Below are 20,387 nucleotides of genomic sequence, written 5' to 3'. Positions count from 1 at the left end.
AAGACATAGTTGAAATTAAAGCTGGCTTTCCCTCTGATGATTTTCCCTGCTGGCCCAGACAGTAAAGAATCTGCCTGCAATGCAGGAGACCCAGGTTTGATCCCTGAGTTGGGAAGATCCCCTGGAGACGGGAATGGCAACCCACTCCAGTATTCTTGCCTAGAGAATCCCATGGACATAGAAACCTGGTGGGCTACAGTCCATGGGGTCGCAAAGAGTTGGACATGACTGAGCCACCAACTGACACTTTCTCTCTGATAGCGCATACTCTTTTCTCCCCCAAAGATTATGCCCACAGTACAAGGAGGGTACTGACACACTACTTTACTGCTGTTTCTGCGTTTGTACCTGCTCTGTTTTTATCTTTGAACATACCTAGACCATTCTGATTGTTGGTACATACATGTCAGCTGAAGAATCAGGACCGATGAAGCAATGGACGAGAGGTCTCCTCTTGCCTTTTTAAACTACTGGTGTTTCTATGCTGTGAGGCAACATGAAGTTTTTAGGCAGGAAAGGCTTTTCTTTTCTCACTTTTTAAAGGTGGCGCAGTGGCAATGCGGTGATTAAAGCTCATTGTCTGGATGACAAAGCCTCTGGTCCGCGGTGTCCTATCACTGTCACCGCTCCTTCTGATTCAATTAGGGACAGCTCGCTGGGGGATTTCTGCCTGGTCTCCACAGACCTAAGACCTTTTATTTTTATCACATACTAACTTGGTGTTAAACAGAGCTTTGAAGCTTCGTGGGGCTAATCTTTAATGAAAATGGAGAGGCAAATAAAAAAGATTGAAATAAATTCGAATGAAAGCGGCAAAAGTGCTAATTCAGGGAGGATGGAAGAAGCTAAAATTGCAAATGGAGTTTAAAAGAGTCAATGATAGATTCAGTAAAAAAGAGAAATATTAAAAATTTAACAGTGATGAGATTAATTAAAAGTTTGGCTTTCCATTTTATTAATTTTCTCCACTGCCTGAAGTATCATTTTGAAAAGCGGCAGATTAAAATACCAACAAGAAACCTCTATTAAATTATACAGTTAGTGAGGATTGAACAATGCTACTAAAACTGAAGTTATTAAAGCCATTATATCTAAGCCTTCATTTCCCCCATTCTTTGTCTTTTCTGAAAGTTTCTTTTCACTGGGAAAAAAGTAGTCCACGACGATCCCAATCCAAAAGAGATGACTTTTAGAAACCCTATAAAAACTGATTGATCTGGTTGGGTTATGAAAAGAAATAAAGACATGTAGATTTGTTTAGAGAATAGTGAAGAATGATGTATTTGGTCGTTAAAATTCAGGAAACCAGCTACTGATAAATTATTAACATAAGCAGGATAAGATTAACTGAGGACAATGTTGTGTTCCACATAGGTCAGTCTAGGTTCTTTAAATGAAACAAGGGGCATTGCATACTGGACCCAAATGATAATATATCTGACATTGTTTGAGTTGGTTAGAAACTTACCACAAAAGCCACAGAATTTTCATAACTAAGTTTCATGTTCCTTCAAATTATATGGATAGTGATTTTTCTTACAAACCTGTACTTTTCTTGGTCTTCCTCTACCTGGGTAGCAAATATCTTCCACTGGAAATGGGCGATGATGCTACTGTGGTTGTGAATAGTTACAGATCGCTGATTGGCCAGAGATATGTAAGTTTTCTCAAGGATCAAGGAATTCTTGTCCAACCTTATGTTCATGTCTACGGCAGCTCCATACAGAGATATAAACACCTTTTCACCTAGAATATTAAGAAAGTATAAATGCCCTTTTAGATTTACTCTAGAACTACGCTACTAAGCTATTCTCCCCGCCGGTGAAGTCAGGGGGTACCACACAAGCATTAGACACTTCGTTCTCCCCTCTTCCCCGACAGTCAGAGACAAGATGCGATCAGAAATCTCAAAGGTTATGTTTGGTACAATTATAGAGAAATAAACTATCTTGATTACTGTAAAAAGAATACATAAAATATGAATTGTGGTAAGTGCTACCAATCTTTTACTTCTTTGTAATAGTTTAAAATCCAACAACCTGACCATGAGGGCACCTGAGTTCTAGAATTATAACTATCAGCCTCATCTTTATTCTAAGCATAAAGTGGATGTCTTTAACTGCACCAAGTACATCTGGGAAGAGCTGCTCAGCATGAGAGGATCTAAGTCCAAACAAAGGGGATCAGAAAGGCAGCATTAATGACTTCATTAACAGAAAACTGACTATTTAAAAGGAACCACATTCCTAACAACAGTCATTATAACAATACAAAGATGAAATGAAACACAGATGCACATACATACATACTATGGCCGGATAGTGATTACATGAAAAGGAAAAAATAGAAAGACAAAAGTACTGGTTAAAACTTTAAATGTTTTAATGCTAAGAACGCCTTTATCCGGCATGGTAATTTAGGTTTTGATTTCATTCAGGATGCATCCACTGCATATGAATATCCTTAAGCTTCCAAAAAGACACAAGTTACAAACTTTTATCTGATCTCTGCAATGTCACAGCAAGTACCTTACTCTGACATCAAGGTAGAAAAAGGAAATCCTTAAATATCATGAATGTCTGTTGATCTGTGCTGCTACCATTTTAATTAGAACTCAGAAGGTCTAATCCCTTGGACTGTTTTTCAGCAAATATTTCTGCTACATTCACAACTATATGAACTGAACAGGTATTTAGCAAACTGATAGCCCTTTATATAGTGCAAACATTTTTTAGGCCCTATTACTTTGACCACATCAAAACGTTTCCCAAAGTTTAAAGAGAAAGTTAAGTATCTAGGCATTTGCCTCTAAAATGTTACATTTTTATTTAAAAAATATATCAGTTCAGTTCAGTTCATTTCAGTTGCTCAGTCGTGTCCGACTCTTTGTGACCCCATGAATCGCAGCACGCCAGGCCTCCCTGTCCATCACCAACTCCTGGAGTTCACTCAGACTCACGTCCATCGAGTCAGTGATGCCATCCAGCGATCTCATCCTCTGTCGTCCCCTTCTCCTCCTGCCCCCAATTCCTCCCAGCATCATAGTCTTTTCCAATGAGTCAACTCTTCGCATGAGAAATATATACATGAGGTTAAAAATTTAAGTACTAAACAGCACATACCATGAAAAGAACACATCTTCCCCTCCTTTACTCAACCATAGGCCTGCTTTTTAGAGGAAAGAACTACTAATATGTTCATGTACTTCCTTTCCAAATAAAGATATGCATTCTTCTCAACTTTTAAGCTTTTTGATGAGTTAAATTTAACATTCTGATGAGTGGAAATTTGTTGCTTTAATTTGCGTCTTAATTATGGATCAAAATAAATTGTGGAAAATTCTGAAAGAGATGGGAATACCAGACCACCTAACCTGCCTCTTGAGAAATCTGTATGCAGGTCAGGAAGCAACAGTTAGAACTGGACATGGAACAACAGACTGGTTCCACATAGGAAAAGGAGTACGTCAAGGCTGTATATTGTCACCCTACTTATTTAACTTACATGCAGAGTACATCATGAGAACTGCTGGGTTGAGTAAAGCAATTAGCCTCCAATTAAAATAAATAAATTTTTTTAAAAAAGAAATGCTGGGCCGGAAGAAGCACAAGCTGGAATCAAGATTGCCAGGAGAAATATCAATAACTTCAGATATGCAGGTGACATCACTCTTATGGCAGAAAGTGAAGAAGAACTAAAGAGATTTTGATGAAAGTGAAAGAGGAGAGCGAAAAAGTTGGCTTAAAGCTCAACATTCAGAAAACTAAGATCATGGCATTAGTCCCATCACTTCATGGCAATTAGATGGGGAAACAGTGGAAACAGTGGCTAACTTTATTTTGGGGGGCTCCAAAATCACTGCAGATGGTGATTGCTGCCATGAAATTAAAAGATGCTTACTCCTTGGAAGGAAGGTTATGACAAACCTAGATAGCATATTAAAAAGCAGAGACGTTACTTTGCCAACTAAGGTCCATCTAGTCAAGGCTATGGTTTTTCCAGTGGTCATGTATGGATGTGAGAGTTGGACTATAAAGAAAGCTGAGTGCAGAAGAATTGATGCTTTTGAATTGTGGTGTTGGAGAAGATTCTTGAGAGTCCCTTGGACTGCAAAGAGATCCAACCAGTGCATCCTAAAGGAGATCAGTCCTGGGTGTTCATTGGAGGGACTGATTCTGAGGCTGAAACGCCAATACTTTGGCCACCTGATACAAAGAACTGACTCATTTGAAAAGACCCTGATGCTGGGAAAGATTGAGGGCAGGAGGAGAAGGGGACGACAGAGGATGAGATGGTTGGATGGCATCACCAACACAATGGACATGGGTTTGGGTGGACTCCAGGAGTTGGTGATGAACAGGGAGGCCTGGTGTGCTGCAGTTCATGGGGTCACAAAGAGTCAGACACGACTGAGTGACTGAATAACTAATTATAGATGATGTTGAACGTCTTTTCATGTATTGATTTTATATACACACAGATATACTTGTGTGTTATATCATTCTTTCATCATTCATCAAAGAAGATATCATTCTGAAGGGGGCAAGAGACATAGAAATCCAAGTCCTAAGCCTACTGAAGGGAGAGGTTAACACACACAAAAAGTATTATGGTGGAACTGCCTATGTCTTTTAGAGGACTTTAAACCTTGATTTTGGTTGTTATGAACTGGTTTTGCCCTCAGAAACCTGGATAAAAGAACCCATTTCTCTTTAAAGTACCTGATCTAATATTTCAAATTGTTCAACATTTTTTTAAAAAAAAAAGCCAAACATAACCAGACATGCAAAGAAACAATACTTTGTAAGTTAAAAACAGCATACACAACAAAAATAGAAGCAGACTCACAAAGAATCAAAGAACCAAACTACAAAACTATCCTATAGCCCACTTCTAGAAATTTATCCTATAGATAATTCAGAACACGATGAAGAGTATTCCTTACAGTATTGTTCCTTATAACAACAGAGTGGAAAAAAAACAGAGCACTCATCAAGAGAAGGCTAGTTTAAAAAATCTGTGTTACACCTAAAAGTGGAATATTGTGCAGGTATTAAAAAGTACCTAGTGAAAAGAAAAGAGCTCCAAGATATACAATTAAGTGGAAAATCAAGGTTTAGAACAATATACATATTGGTTTGGCCAAAAGGTTCATTCATTTTTTTCATAACATATTACACAGAAAAACTCGAATGAACATTTTGGCCAACCCAATAGTATGTTATTTTTGTGTTAGGTGGGAAAATAAGAATATGAATTCAAGTTTGCAGCTATTTGTATAAAAACACTGGAAGGATATACAAGAAACCATTAAAATGAAAGAAGGATCAAGTGAATGTGGTAGGATGGAAATAGTACTTTTCAATATGTACTTTTCAAATATTGCTTTATTTTTTGGCTATCTGATTACATTACTCGTTCAAAACTCTGATGTAAAAAAGGGCATCCAGGAAACATTTAAATGTGCTAGATAGAACTAGTAATAAGAAAAATATAAAAGAAAAAAAGAAGATACTATTTCATAATCATTAGATTAACAAAAATCAAACCATTTGACAATGCTGTTTTGTCAGTATATTAACAAGTAGGTAGAAAAATAAGAATTTTCATATATTGCTGATAGAAATACAGATTGGTACAACCACTTGACCAATAAATTTCATATCCAGTAAAGCTCAAGATGAGTTTGAATAAACTCCGGGAGTTGGTGATGGACAGGGAGGCCTGGCGTGCTGCAGTCCATGGGGTTGCAAAGAGTCAGACATGACTGAGCAAATGAACTGAACTGAACTGAAAGTGCAAGACACATTTGCCCTGTAACTCAGCAATCTCACTTCTAGTTATTTATCCCTAAGGATAATCTCACACAGCTGCATAAGACGTATACAAAGACACTCATTGCAGCACTGTTTATAATAGCAAAAAAACTAGGAATATCTAACATTCAATAGGAGTACAGATAAACTATAGTATTTTCACATGCTGAAGCATGCTGCATTAGTTAAAATGAATCAGAGCTATATATCTATGTGTTTAAATCTTTAAAATATAATGTTGAAGGACTTCCCTGGTGGTCCAATGGCTGAGACCCCACACTCCCAATGTAGGGGGCCAGGGTTCAATCCCTGGTCAGAGAACTAAAGATCCCTGCATGCTGCAGCTAAGACTCAGCACAGCCAAATAAATTTAGAAAGTATGTCAACAAACAAAAAACCCCATAATATTGAATGAAAAAGTCAAGTTGGGAAATGGTATATACAATATAATACCATTTACAAGAAGTTTGAAATTACTCAAGACAATGGTTTATGAATAAGTAATATGCAGGAGTGGCATTAATATGCACCCAGTATGGCTCCTCTGAGGACTAAGACATGAGAATTAGATTAGAAAAGAGTAACAAAGCGACTGCACATCTATAACCAGTTTAGTTATCCATAAAACATCTGAAAGAAAAGCATATGGCAAAGTGTTGAGATATGTTAAATATAATGGCTGTTGATTACATTATTTCTGTGCTTTTGCACTTACTTGAAATATTTCATTGTTTAAAAATCTAACTGAGGAAAAAGATTCCAGGGCTTACTTATTTCATCCAAATCTAGGGGTCAGACAGACTAACGTCATCAGTTTAAGTTGCTCACTGCCAAACGTTCCTTCCCAGAAATATAACAAAAGCCACTGTATTCTTTTCAAGAGCCATCTACTATTGATTATTTTCACTACTATCTTCCAGAAGTCATCAGATCACAAAGGGAAGGAAGCAATAACTCTTGTCTTGCTTCCATAGCTGTTGAAGAACTTGCTATTCCCATCTACTTTCATGAAGACAACCATAAATACGGTCCCTATCCCCAGCTAGACGATTGATAGGAAAGATGGCAAGGGTGTTAAGCCTGGGAGAATGGTTAAGGTTGCTGTACCTCACCATCGGTATTTTTTGTGCCCTTGAGTGCCTGTTACCACTGTAGTTTCTTATCAGTTTCAGGGGTTGAATTCTGCAGTCACTGTAGATGAGGTTAGCCACACTCATTTATTATGTCCTAGTAAAGACATATTTTGTGGAATGTCTCATTACTTCTTGCATGTTTCGCTACTATCAATTAAGCAAAATCAAACATGAGCAAAACTAATTTTGTCCCCAAAATGTGTAGCCAGCTATATCCACAATACATTTCATTCTGTGGTTTCAGTTACTTTCAGACAATGGAGGACAGTAAATAAAATATATGAGCGGAGCCATAGATTCTCTAGGGAACCAGCAAATTGATGGAAAGAGTGTTTCACATCTCCTGGTCACGGCAAAGTCAAATTCACCTCTCAAGTGAATGAACTGCTGAATCAAACATCTTCAGAAGTGCTCCTTCTCTGAAGGGTTCAGGAAACAAATTATGCAACTTGATCTGGGCTAACCCAGCACACCAGTGTCAATGGCAATGCCAAAATCAGTATTCTTAATCTGCACAGAAGGCAGTGTGCAGATTATTAGAAGTATTACAGTATACTATAATACTACAGTATTACGGTCTTGTTTTTGCTGTTCAGTCGCCCAGTTGTGTCCGACTCTTTGCGACCCCATGGACTGCAACACACGAGGCTTCCCTGTCCATTAACCATCTCCTGGAGCTTGCTCAAACTCATGTCCATCAGGTTGGTGATGCCATCCAACCATCTCATCTTCTGTCATCTCCTTCTCCTCCCGCCTTCAATCTTTCCTAGCATCAGGGTCTTTCCAAATGAGTCAGCTCTTCACATCAGGTAGCCAAAGTATTAGAGCTTCAGCTTCAGCATCAGTCCTTCCAGTGAATACTTGGGACTGATTTCCTTTAGGATGGACTGGTTTGATCTCCTTGCAGTCCAAGGGAGTCTCAAGAGTCTTCAACATCACAGTTCAAAAGCATCAATTCTTCAACACTCAGCCTTTTTTATGGTCCAACTTTCACATCCATACACAAGTACTGGAAAATCCATAGCTCTGACTACATGGACATTTGTTGGCAAAGTAACATCTCTGCTTTTTAATATGCTGTCTAGGTTGGTCATAGCTTTTCTTCCAAGGAGCAAGCATGTTTGAATTTCATGGCTGCAGTCACCATCTGCCATGACTGTGGAACGCAAGAAAATAAAGTCTGTCACTGTTTCCATTGCGACCCCATCTATTTGCCACGAAGCGATGGGACCGGATGCCATGATCTTCGTTTTTTGAATGTTGAGTTTTAAGCCAGGTTTTTCACTCTCATCTTTCACCTTCATCAAAAGGCTCTTTAGTTTCTCTTCACTTTCTGCCATAAGCATGGTGTCATTTGCATATCTGAGGTTACTGATGTTTCTCCCAGCCATCTTGATTCAGCTTGTGCTTCATCCAGCCCAGAATTCTGCATGATGGACTTTGCACCTAAACAAGCAGGGTGACAATATACAGCCTTGATGCACTGCTTTCCTGATTTGGAACCAGTCCGTTGTTCCATGTCCAGTTCTGTTGCTTCTTGACCTGCATACAGGTTTCTCAGGAGGCAGGTATGGCAGTCTGGTATTTCCATCTCTTTAAGAACTTTCCAGTTTGTTGTGATCTACACAGTCGAAGGCTTTAACGTAGTCAATGAAGCAGAAGTAGATGTTTTTACAGAATTCTCTTGTTTTTTCTAAGATTCAGTGGACATTAGCAATTTGATCTGCAATTTAATACTGTAGTATTATAGAAAGTATTATAGCATTATAGAAAATTTGCTGGCCTCAGAGGGAACCAAAGAGCTGGTTCAAGTTCAAACTTTACTTAGATGTACCGTCACTTAATGCCTCTGCGCCTCAGTTTGTTGTTTGTTAGTTAAGTCGTGTCTGACTCTTTTGTGACTCCATGGACTGTAGGTTGCCAGGCTCCTTTCTCCATGGGATTTCCCAGGCAAGAATACTGGAGTGAGTTTCCATTTCCTTCTCCAGGGGCTCTTGCCAACCCAGGGAACCAACCCATGCCTCCTACATTGGCCAGCAGATTATTTACTACTGGGGCACCAGAGAAGCCTGGGCCTCAGTTTACTCACCTTTAAAAAGAAGGCAGTTACAGAGATGTTCTCTGTAAGCACTAACATCTAATGATTTGAGACTTTTCACTTGCTATGTAATTTTCAAAAACATTCCACTTATCTAAACAATCTCTAACCATCTAATCTCTGACATTCCCTATCCTAAACTGTGGAAAGAGGCAAAGAAAACAAAACTGTGACAAAAATATAGACAAAAAAATATTCCTAGGTCAAGAAATATTTGCACTGATTCTAAAGCCATGTTAAAACATTTCCTTTTTTTAAATAGTAATGATGTTTTGCTAGATTTCATAATTCTATGTTTATAGAATGTTTATAATTCATTATAATAATTGCACAACTGACACACAGCTCATACAGGTAAATCTGCATGAGTATAGTCAGTTAGCAGGGTTTTTTATTTTTTCTTTTTGGCCTAACCTGGAAGCATGCAGGAAATCTTCTTTCCCTGACTAGAGATCAAATCCAGGCCCTTTGCTGTGGAAGCTCAGTGTTCTAAACACTGGACCACCAGTGAATTCTCTATGGTTATGTTAGGGGAAGCACACTGATTGAAACCACCTACCCTGGCCAGGCACCATAGTAACCATTTGCATGAGTTGTTTTATGACAGGAGATCCTGATAAGGAATACGGAACTAATAAGCCACCACCAACCGGAAGAGTTCAGGAAAGGTCTAAAGGAGACACCGCGTGTCCGTCCACTTCCCAGAATCCCTCTGGCTAGCATCCATCTTGGCTGAGTGATGCATGCGCCACCAGGAAAGACCCTGAATTAGAGTGATTGGCCAAAGACCACCTGGAAACTAATCCCATCACCATAAAACCCGCGACTGCAAGCCACACGGCAGAGCATTTCTCCTGGGTTCCCTTACCCTACTGCTCTCCACCCAGGTGCCCTTTCCCAATAAAATCTCTTGTTTTGTCAGCACATGTGTCTCCTCGGACAATTCATTTCCAAGTGTTAGACAAGAGCCCAGTTTCAGGCCCTGCAAGGGGTCCCCCTTCCTGCAACAGTTATATTCAGATGTATATTATTTAGCAGTTTTAACTGCAAGATAGCATATCACACTCAATTACTGTATCATAATTTGGTACTCATTTATTAGCTTTTAGGAGGAAAAAAATAATTTCTTCATGGTTTATTAGGGTAAAATATATAACTGTTCATAGAGCTGCTCTGTGAGGTATTAATATGATTGCTTATATATTTAATAATACATCATCACACCTTTGGGGAAAAGAGCCTATTTGCCAACTTCTGATCCCTGAATTGAACTATCTCTACTTTAGTAAAAGACATAACATTTTCAAAAATGCTGAATAAGTGTATTAGCTCTGTTTCCTATTTATGCCAGTAATGTCAGCTCTAAGTTATAGCAACATTACCAGGCATTAAAGAAAAAAACACTGCTATGCTCTGACTTCTAATGCTCATTCAAGTAACCAAAATCTTAGAACCTATGTCTTTTTTAAGCCTATTCTGAATACTGATACTTCTTTGAATCCTTAGATTATATAAAGTTTCTCAATACCCAGTTGAAAAGTGTGAAAGTTAAGCAATTATTTCTTTGTCTCCTGTACATGTGTGCATGCATGCTCAATTGGGTCCGACTCTTTGCAAGCCCATGGACTACAGCCCTTGAGGCCCTTCTGTCCATGAATTTGCCAGGCAAGAATACTGAAATAGGTTGCCATTTCCTACTGCAGCTATTTGTCTCCCAGTAGTCAACATTTTCACTTCTCAGTTTCAATGAAATGATAGAATTCATTTACTAGTTGTTCTGTTTAGTTTGGTTTTTGTTCTGTTTCACTGTTATTAATGTAGCTTTGAGAAACTGTATTCCTAATTCTCTTCTGGAGGTTTGTAGTTTGTAAAAACCACAAGTTACTTCATTTCTTTCTTAGTTTTTGACTATAATAAAAATATAACTAAATCATCCCTGAGGTACAATCAGTTGTTTGAACAAACTTGATTTCACTATGGAAGGGCATACACAGGAGGAAAGGAGGCGAGAGATATGATTCAGGAAAATGATAATGAGTAAAATATTAGATATTGGTAAAATTTACACTTGACCACCATAATTGCTACAGCACTGGTTCAAGCTCTAGATGTCAAGAAAACAACATGTCCTAGCTGTATTTAATCAATAATTAAATCCAGTGGAGGATCAGCAGTGGAAGGGCATAAACACAACTGTTAAAAAAGTGATTGAGTACTTCCTGCTGAGGAGTAATCCTGCTTCTCCTTCTGGAACATTGTTTGAAGAAGTATGAAGAAAAAATGATGCTAAATTTCCCTCCTCAAATCAATTCATACTTCAAACAGCTGCAGAAAGTTCAATCAGATGCTTATTTAGTGAGATGACAAGCCAATGTGATCAAGGCTGCTTGGAAAAGCTCTGTGATTAATTGTGTTTAGGTAGTCATTACTGTTTTCCACTAATGAAAGGTTATAAGTCCTGGTCATTGATAACCCACAATAAAGATGAAAGCATATTCTTATCAGCAGTTCTTTTCATGTAAGGAAAATGCTACAAGACAGTTTATCTTTGTCTGCAATCTTTAGAAAATGACTTTATTCAAAAATCAAAGCTGACACCAGAACCTCAGTGTACAGAAATCAACTTTTCTATGCATGACTAAATTTTAATATACAAATATTCACTTTCTTTAGCAAGAGACTATAAATGTAAGTATGTGTGTCAAATCCAAATACTTACATAAAAGTAAAATCCAGATTGAGGACTGCTAGGAGAATGTACAGATAGTTGCAATTCAAAGTCAACAGATTAAGGGAGTAAAAATGTGTATGTAGTAATATAAGAGATTAGGGAGATGATCCACTATGGAGGAAAAAGCACTGCGTGAGAGTTGAGAGTCTGAGTTTGGGTTCTAACTGTGCTTCTGACTACTTCTATGAGCTACAGGCAAGCCACTTAATTTCTTAGGATGTCAGTTTTCCACATGCAAACGAAGCTAGGGACTAGATTAGATTCTCACTGAAGTCTTCTGTCAAGTTTTGATTCTACTGATGATGTATGGGCAATCTAACTCCTGTATAAATACAGCTGTTTATAATGTGAAAAAAAGACATACATTAGAGTCAGTTTTAAGCAGCATATTAAACTAGAGATTGAAATAACTAAAATACTCAATAAAACATTTTTCAAACTACTTTAAAATTGATCACTAACCTGATAGGAAAATAAGGACATTAAAGCAAAATGAAGAATATCAGGAAATAATCTAGTGCCAAGGCTGTCTTTTGCCCTACCAGCCTTTGTGATCTTGTGAACTTCTGTTTGGCTTTGACTGTGTGAATCACAATAAACTGTGGAAAATTCTGAAACAGATGGGAATACAGACCACCTGACCTGCCTCTTGAGAAACCTATATGCAGGTCAGGAAGCAACAGTTAGAACCGGACATGGAACAACAGACTGGTTCCAAATAGGAAAAGGAGTACATCAAGGCTGTATATTGTCACCCTGCTTATTTAACTTCTATGCAGAGTACATCATGAGAAACGCTGGGCTGGAAGAAGCACAAGCTGGAATCAAGATTGCCGGGAGAAATATCAATAACCTCAGATATGCAGATTTTATCTTGGGGGGCTCCAAAATCACTGCAGATGGTGATTGCAGCCATGAAATTAAAAGACACTTACTCCTTGGAAGGAAAGTTATGACCAACCTAGATAGCATATTCAAAAGCAGAGATATTACTTTGCCAACAAAGGTCCATCTAGTCAAGGCTATGGTTTTTCCTGTGGTCATGTATGGATGTGAGAGTTGGACTGTGAAGAAAGCTGAGCGCCAAAGAATTGATGCTTTTGAATTGTGGTGTTGGAGAAGACTCTTGAGAGTCCCTTGGACTGCAAGGAGATCCAACCAGTCCATCCTAAAGGAGACCAGTCCTGGGTGTTCATTGGAAGGACTGATGCTGAGGCTGAAGCTCCGATACTTTGGCCACCTCATGCGAAGAGTTGACTCATTGGAAAAGAGCCTGATGCTGGGAGGGATTGGGGGCAGGAGGAGAAGGGGACGACAGAGGATGAGATGGTTGGATGGCATTACCGACTCAACGCACATGAGCTTGGGTGAACTCCGGGAGTTGGTGATGGACAGGGAGGCCTGGCGTGCTGCGATTCATGGGGTTGCAAGGAGTCGGACATGACTGAGCGACTGAACTGAACTGAACTGAACTTCTGTTTTAACTATCACATTGGATGCCAAAGACAGGACATAAAGTCCAGGACCTGCCCAAAGTGATGACACTAAATCCAAAAATTATAAAACAGAAAGAGGCATAAGATATGATGAGATCCATAACATACTACCACAAACAAGGCACCTTGACATATTAAATATATCAAATTGAAGGAATATAAGAAATGGCAGGTGCAATAGGGACTTTGTTAACCTCCCCTGAAGCAGGTAATAAGATCCCCTATGTGAGAGGTGCCTTTCAATACCAGGTAGAAAAAAGAATGTTTACCTTCAAATACAGAAGGATACCAAGAGGAATCTGAATCAACAGGCCTTACTGTCTCAATTTACTATGCTTAGTTCAAACACTGTTTGGTCCTGTCACATTTTCCCACAATTTTCCACCCTGAAGGGCAAACCTAGCGTAAAGAAATTCAGATTTTACTGCTTCTTCAGATCATTTCTTTATGGAGGCTCAAGTAAGTTGCAAGTGAAAGTTGCTCAGTTGTGTCCGACACTTTGCAACCCCATGGACTATATATATACAGCCATGGAACTCTCTAGGCCAGAATACTGGAGTGGTGGTCTTTCCCTTCTCCAGGGGATGTTCCCAAACCAAGGATCAAACCCTGGTCTCCCTCATTGCAAGTGAATTATTTACCAGCTGCTCACATATCACATAAAACTTATATTAAAAACATTTTTATGTTCTTCTCTTGTTAATCTGTCCTTTGTTACAGGAGCCACATCTTAAAAAACAAAACAGAGGAAGAAAGACATATTTCCTCCTCTACCAGATACCATGATAGAAAACCATAAGGAACAGCAAACAACAAAATAAACAAATAAATAAATAGATGAGCAGACTTAGTATGTCTGAATTACCAAATATACAATATATTTATTATATTAAAGAAATAAAAGGGAAACATGCAAAATAAGAGTAGAGAGCAATCAGATTTGACAGAACGAAATAAGCTTTCAGTAATTAAAATAATTATAAATAATTGAAATATTAAAATTCAGCAGATGAGTATTCACTGAAGAAGAAATTACTGAATGGGACAATGCATAGGAAGCATTCAGAGAAGTACACAAAAAAATGGGAAACATAAAATACAGGTTAAAAGGAATAAATAATAGACAAATAGTAGAATATGTAAGAGAATAATATAGTAAGTAGTTGTGGAATTTCAGAATAATAGAAAGGAGATCGGCTGATAACCCACAGGGTAAAAATAAATAAAGAAGCACGGTCTGCACCTGACACATATGCAAAAATGAAATAAAAGATAAACCATTAACTTAAACAAAGCAGCCAAAACTACTGCCCTTATAAAAGTAGACATAAGAGAACATATTCATGATCCTGGAAAAGGTAGCGATTTCTTGGCAAGAAGGCAAAAAGCATTAATCTTAAAAGAAAAAAAAATTATAACAGAGATTTCATCAAAATTAAAAATGTCAGCTTGTCAAGAAATATCTTTAGGGAAATGAAAAGGCAATCTACAGAATGGAACAGAAGATTAGTAATACATAGACTTGACAGATGACTAGTATTCAGAATAACAAGTTGTAAAGTACTCTTACAAATTAATGATAAAAGGAAAAACAATAAAAATGAGCAAAAGAGTTGAAACAATTTTAAAAGATAAATTGAAAGCCAGCAAGCACATGAAAAGGTGCCCAACATCATTAATCATTAGAGAAATAAAAACTAAAACCTCTAGAAGACATCACTTTATATATCCAGTATGCCTAAAATGAACAGTACAATACTGCGGGCAGGCAAGGGTGTGAAGCAAGCGGAACTCCCATGCTTTGTCAGTGGGACACTAAAATGGCACTGCTTTGAAACACTGACTTCCATGATGGCTTCTGTACTCTGCTCTTAATCTTTCACCGTTGGGTTACCAGGGCTGAAACTTCTGCCTTCTGCTTAAGCTAAGTCCAGGCTAGATCTGTCTTGCTAGCAGCCAGTGAACTGTGGACACATTCAGTTCCGTTCAGTTCAGTCACTCAGTCGTGTCCAACTCTTTGCGACCCCGTGAACCGCAGCATGCCAGGCCTCCCTGTCCATCACCAACTCCCGGAGTCCACCCAAACCCATGTCCACTGTGTCGGTGATGCCATCCAACCGCCGTATCTTCTGTCACCCCCTTCTCCTCCTGCCCTCAATCTTTCCCAGCATCAGGGTCTTTTCAAATGAGTCAGCTCTTCACACCAGGTGGCCAAAGTATTGGAGTTTCAGTTTCAACATCAGTCCTTCCAATGAATAGTCAGGACTGGTCTCCTTTAGGATGGACTGGTTGGCTCTCCTTGCAGTCCAAGGGACTCTCAAGAGTCTTCTCCAACACCACAGTGGTCTAGTGGTATTCTCCACTTTCTTCAGTTTAAGTCTGAATTTGGCAATAAGGAGTTCATGATTTGAGCCACAGTCAGCTCCTGGTCTTGTTTTTGTTGACTGTATAGAGTTTCTCCATCTTTGGCTGCAAAGAATATAATCAATCTGATTTTGGTGTTGACCATCTGGTGATGTCCATGTGTAGAGTCTTCTCTTGTGTTGTTGAAAGAGGATGTTTGCTATGACCAGTGCGTTCTCTTGGAAGAACTCTGTTAGCCTTTGCCCTGCTTCATTCTGTACTCCAAGGCCAAATTTGCCTGTTACTCCAGGTATTTCTTGACTTCCTACTTTTGCATTCCAGTCCCCTATCATGAAAAGGACATATGTTTTGGGTGTTAGTTCTAAAAGGTCTTGTAGGTCTTAATAGAACTGTTTAACTTCAGCTTCTTCAGCGTTACTGGTCGGGGCATAGACTTGGATTACTGTGATATTGAATGGTTTGCCTTGGAAACAAACAGAGATCATTCTGTCATTTTGAGATTGCATCCAAGTACTGTATTTCGGACTATTTTGTTGACCATGATGGCTACTCCATTTCTTCTGAGGGATTCCTGCCCACAGTAGTAGCTATAATGGTCATCTGAGTTAAATTTACCCATTCCAGTCCATCTTAGTTCACTGATTCCTAGAATGTTGATGCTCATTCTTGCCATCTCCTTTTGACCACTTTCAATTTGCCTTGATTCATGGATCTATCATTGCAGGTTCCTATGCAATATTGCTCTTTACAGCATCGAATCTTGCTTCTATCACCAGTCCCATCCGCAACTGGGTGTTGTTTTTGCTTTGGTTCCATCCCTTCATTCTTTCTGGAGTTATTTCTCCACTGATCTCCAGTAGCATATTGGGCACCTACTGACCTGAGGAGTTCATCTTTCAGTGTCTTATCTTTTGCCTTTTCATACTGTTCATGGGGTTCTCAAGGCAAGAATACTGAAGTGTCTTGCCATTCCCTTCTCCAGTGGACCACATTCTGTCAGACCTCTCCACCATGACCCGTTCATCTTGGGTGGCCCCACACAGCATGGATTAGTTTCAATGAGTTAGACAAGGCTGTGGTCTGTGTGATCAGATTGGCTAGTTGTCTGAGATTGTGGTTTCAGTCTGTCTGCCCTCTGATGCCCCCTCTAAGCGCCTACCGTCTTACTTGGGTTTCTCTTACCTTGGACGTGGGGTATCTGTTCATGGCTGCTCCAGCAAAGTGCAGCCGCCACTCCTTAAAGATAAATATAGACTGTATGACTGGTTATGAGATGCTGTTATGTTGGGCTCTGTGAAGCCAGGACCACTTACCCACAGGTCCTTAAGCAAGGGCTTGATTGGTCTTGCTCAGACACACATCCACAAAGCCAGCAATCCTGAACTGTGACCCAGATGTTATTTGCTGATTTTTCCCTGACTGTGCACTATTTTCTCCCTACAATGCCCTTCTGATACAGACAATCTGGGTCAATCAACATAAATGGGTAAAGAAGAAATGAGAAAAAGTGAGAAAAATCATGAAATAATAAATAGTAGGACAGAGGAGCCTGGTGGGCTACAGTCCATGGGGTCGCAAAAGAGTCAGATGCAACTCAGCGACTGAACAACAACAACAAGATAACATATATTAATTTGCAGACCAATTTTGGAGACTGGCATAATGTACATGCAATCTACATGAACACAGAGCAAATAGCTGCAAAAACAGTGAGTGAATATTCGTTATTATGCAGGGCAGGGCCTCTAAGAAAATGCTAGCAGCAACAAAGCCCCAGATTTAAGTAAGATGCTAAGTAAGATATTTGCACATTCTAAGGATTAAATAACCAGATCTTACACAGACTAGAGGCCATGCAGAAGAACATTTTGAACTTGAGTTTATATTTTTAAAATGTTAGACAAAGGCAGCAGTAAATTGAAAGCCCAAGGAATATTAAGTTAATTTCAAGTTTGCATTTACATATAAATAACCTCAGTAACTTCTGGGTAACTGGTTCCTTCCCTTTCTTCTGAGCCCTGTATTTCTCAGGCTTTCAAGCATTGGAGAAACTGGTAGGTGAGATTTATATGTGGCTCAACATTATTTCTGCTGGAGGCATTTACTCTTTCGTTCTTTACCTTGTGGGTCTTAGCTTTAATCTAATGCATTCAAAATAACCATTTCCTATTTTGCTTAATCATGTTTTCCATCCAACCATTCATAACAGGTAGAACTTTTACCAAAGGATAATGCATACCTGTGTCATAATGCACAATAAGTCTTTCACTGTGATTGCCCACAGTCTGTGGCTCAAAATCCACTTCCAGTTGCATGGACTCTCCTACATTAAGAGTTCCAACAGATGGCTCTACAGAGAAGGGCCTGCAACACACATGGAGACACACACCATCAGAACACACTGCTGACTAGTGTGAGGGGAAGGGGAGAGGAAATGTGAGTTCCAGGTCTGCAGAGAGAGCACACTCTATACCACAATTCAGTGATTCAGAATTATACTTTCTCCTTAATGTAGAAAAGCTTTATATTAATATTAAAATAACAGATATAGAACAACAAATATAAGAAAAACTGAAATGGTGCATAATAGTCTTGTTTGTATCCTTGCCATTTAGCCATTCTTTGAACATTCACTGACTGATTCCAGTGAAGAATGGACTTATAACATGTATGCAAATACTGTAATTTGCAAAAGAACAGTACCTTCAAAGAGATAAAAACCAAGTTTGGGGAAGAGTTCAGAGAAGAGAAGGTTTGACAATGGAAAAACCGTATCAAAGTCTCAAAAGGAAAATTATCACACAATTGCATGAGGATGAGATGAGCGCAGTTTAACAAAGGGTCTATTTATAATAAAAGGGTGAAGGGATATAGGGAAACTACAAGAGACGATATGATCACCCAGGGTTATTAACAGTAGAACACTTACCAAAGAGCACAAATACCCAAAGAGCCAAGTAGGAGGAGTGGTTTTGAAACCCACCAGTGGCCTAAGAGAAGGCTCCAAGGGCTTTAGTCAAGAGTTAGTCATTCCAGGGGGCCTCACACGTAAGACTCTAGGGTGAAAAGTGTCTTGACCTTATATCCTTTGTCTGATTGCCTGCTGGGGCTCCCACTGACTGACCCCAACCAAAAGCCAAAGGCATAAGAGCCTACTGACCTCTTAAATAGGTCAGCCTCCTGGGTGAGAATAAGCTGGAAAAGGATGGAGAGCATTTGGAAAGGGGAGATCTGTCCCTTGAAAATAGAATTTAGGCAAGGAGACCTTATGAGGAGGTAGGGTAGATCTGGGAACAGGAAATAATTGAGTTTAATTGCCCTGGAAAGGAGCAGTAAGAGAGAAGTTGGATCGGATCGTGATGTACCTTAAATAACTTACAGAGCTCTTCCTTTTAAACAGGAAACCCAGCCCATTTAATTCTTTCCATGGTCCACTTCACTCCTTTAAATTGCTTATTTTTCAAAGTAATGTGCCAGACAATGTATCTGGCAGGCTAAGCTGTTTCTGATTATTTACTTCAATGCAAGCATTTTTAGAGTCTTCATTCCTTAAAATCTTCCCTTAGATAATGAACTTAATTTCAGAAAACCTAACCTTTCTTCTTTGAGGGTACGGAGCTTACAGTCTGGGTAGCACTTGGTGGTACCGCAGATTATCACTGCAGGATCTCAAGTGCTTCCTACCGTGGACAATTGTTAATTTTCTCTGGTGCTCTCTACTTGGATTGCCCTTTTCTTTCACTACTTTCCCATTCCTTTGTCTGTCCTTTTCCTGTACCTTCAGCACCAATCCTCCGATGAGCTCCAGGCACTGCTGTAGGAGTACCATAAGGTAGTAGTTACTAGCCTGGAGTCAACTGAATAAGTTCAAAACCCAGATCAGTCATGAGTTTGGGTAAGTTACTCAACCTTCAGTCTCCTCATCTGCAAAATGAGGTCATGACAGCACCTATTTCACAGGATTATAGTGAGAATTATAGGAGCTGACATAGGTAAAGTGCTTAGAATAAATTTGGCACGTAGGAAGAGCTAAACAGATGTTTGTTATTATTTTTGTTATTGCTACTGTTATCTGCCTCACTGGCAGCCCTTAGATGGAAAAGGAGACAGAGGATGATCTTCAGAATTCAGATAAGATCAGGTATTTATTATTGTCCTTTCAATCCTTCACTCTGCCCCAGAGACATTGTGAAAAACACACAGAGGACATAACACCTCGTTCAAACACCTTCAGTGGCCCCCGTAATTTATGTGATAAAGTTCAAAGTCCTAGACATTTAAAGTCCCAAGAAATCTGTTTCCAACCAGTTTTGGCTTTCTCATGAAACAGATACATCTGTCCAAATGTCCTGTATACCTGTCACATTTCACATCAGGCTGGGGTGCACAGGATGGGAGAGCTTTAGTCTCTTTACCCATAATCCTCCCCAGCACTGCATCTCCTCTTCCTTCCAGCCAGACAGTGCCCCCTACATGCACGTTCCAGAACTGCTTGAGTTGTATAGGAACATTCACTGTTTTCCGATCATACTCCTTCCAAAGTCACCCATCAGAGCCCACACTCGGAGTTACCTCTTAAATTGAATCTTTCCAGATTCTTCCTCTTATTAATAAAGTCTCCTTCCTCTCAGAGGAAGCTGTAACTTTATTTTTACTTTTTACTTTGCACTATAATAAGTTTTCATGCCTGTCTCTCTCAATAGCTAGAGACTTTTGAAAGGAAAGAGAAAGCAAACAAAATTTCAAAAG

At 39.2% G+C, this 20,387-nt stretch overlaps 1 protein-coding gene across 1 annotated transcript in view; it reads right to left on the bottom strand.

Moving 5' to 3' along the window:
- The window catches only part of HYDIN (HYDIN axonemal central pair apparatus protein), a 347,988-nt gene that overhangs the window by 262,872 nt on the left and 64,729 nt on the right, over positions 1-20,387 (bottom strand). The window contains exons 7-8 of the mRNA XM_060398473.1: positions 17,878-18,002; positions 1,545-1,746 (exon numbers count right to left, since the gene is read on the bottom strand). Coding sequence (XP_060254456.1) covers positions 1,545-1,746; positions 17,878-18,002 — 327 coding nt within the window. The remainder of the gene's footprint in view (positions 1-1,544; positions 1,747-17,877; positions 18,003-20,387) is intronic.

This window comes from Ovis aries, chromosome 14 (genome assembly GCF_016772045.2).
Source record: "Ovis aries strain OAR_USU_Benz2616 breed Rambouillet chromosome 14, ARS-UI_Ramb_v3.0, whole genome shotgun sequence".
Taxonomy (NCBI): Eukaryota; Metazoa; Chordata; class Mammalia; order Artiodactyla; family Bovidae; genus Ovis; species Ovis aries.
Note: the sequence above shows the minus strand (reverse complement) of the source record. Positions and strands in the feature narration are given on the sequence as shown.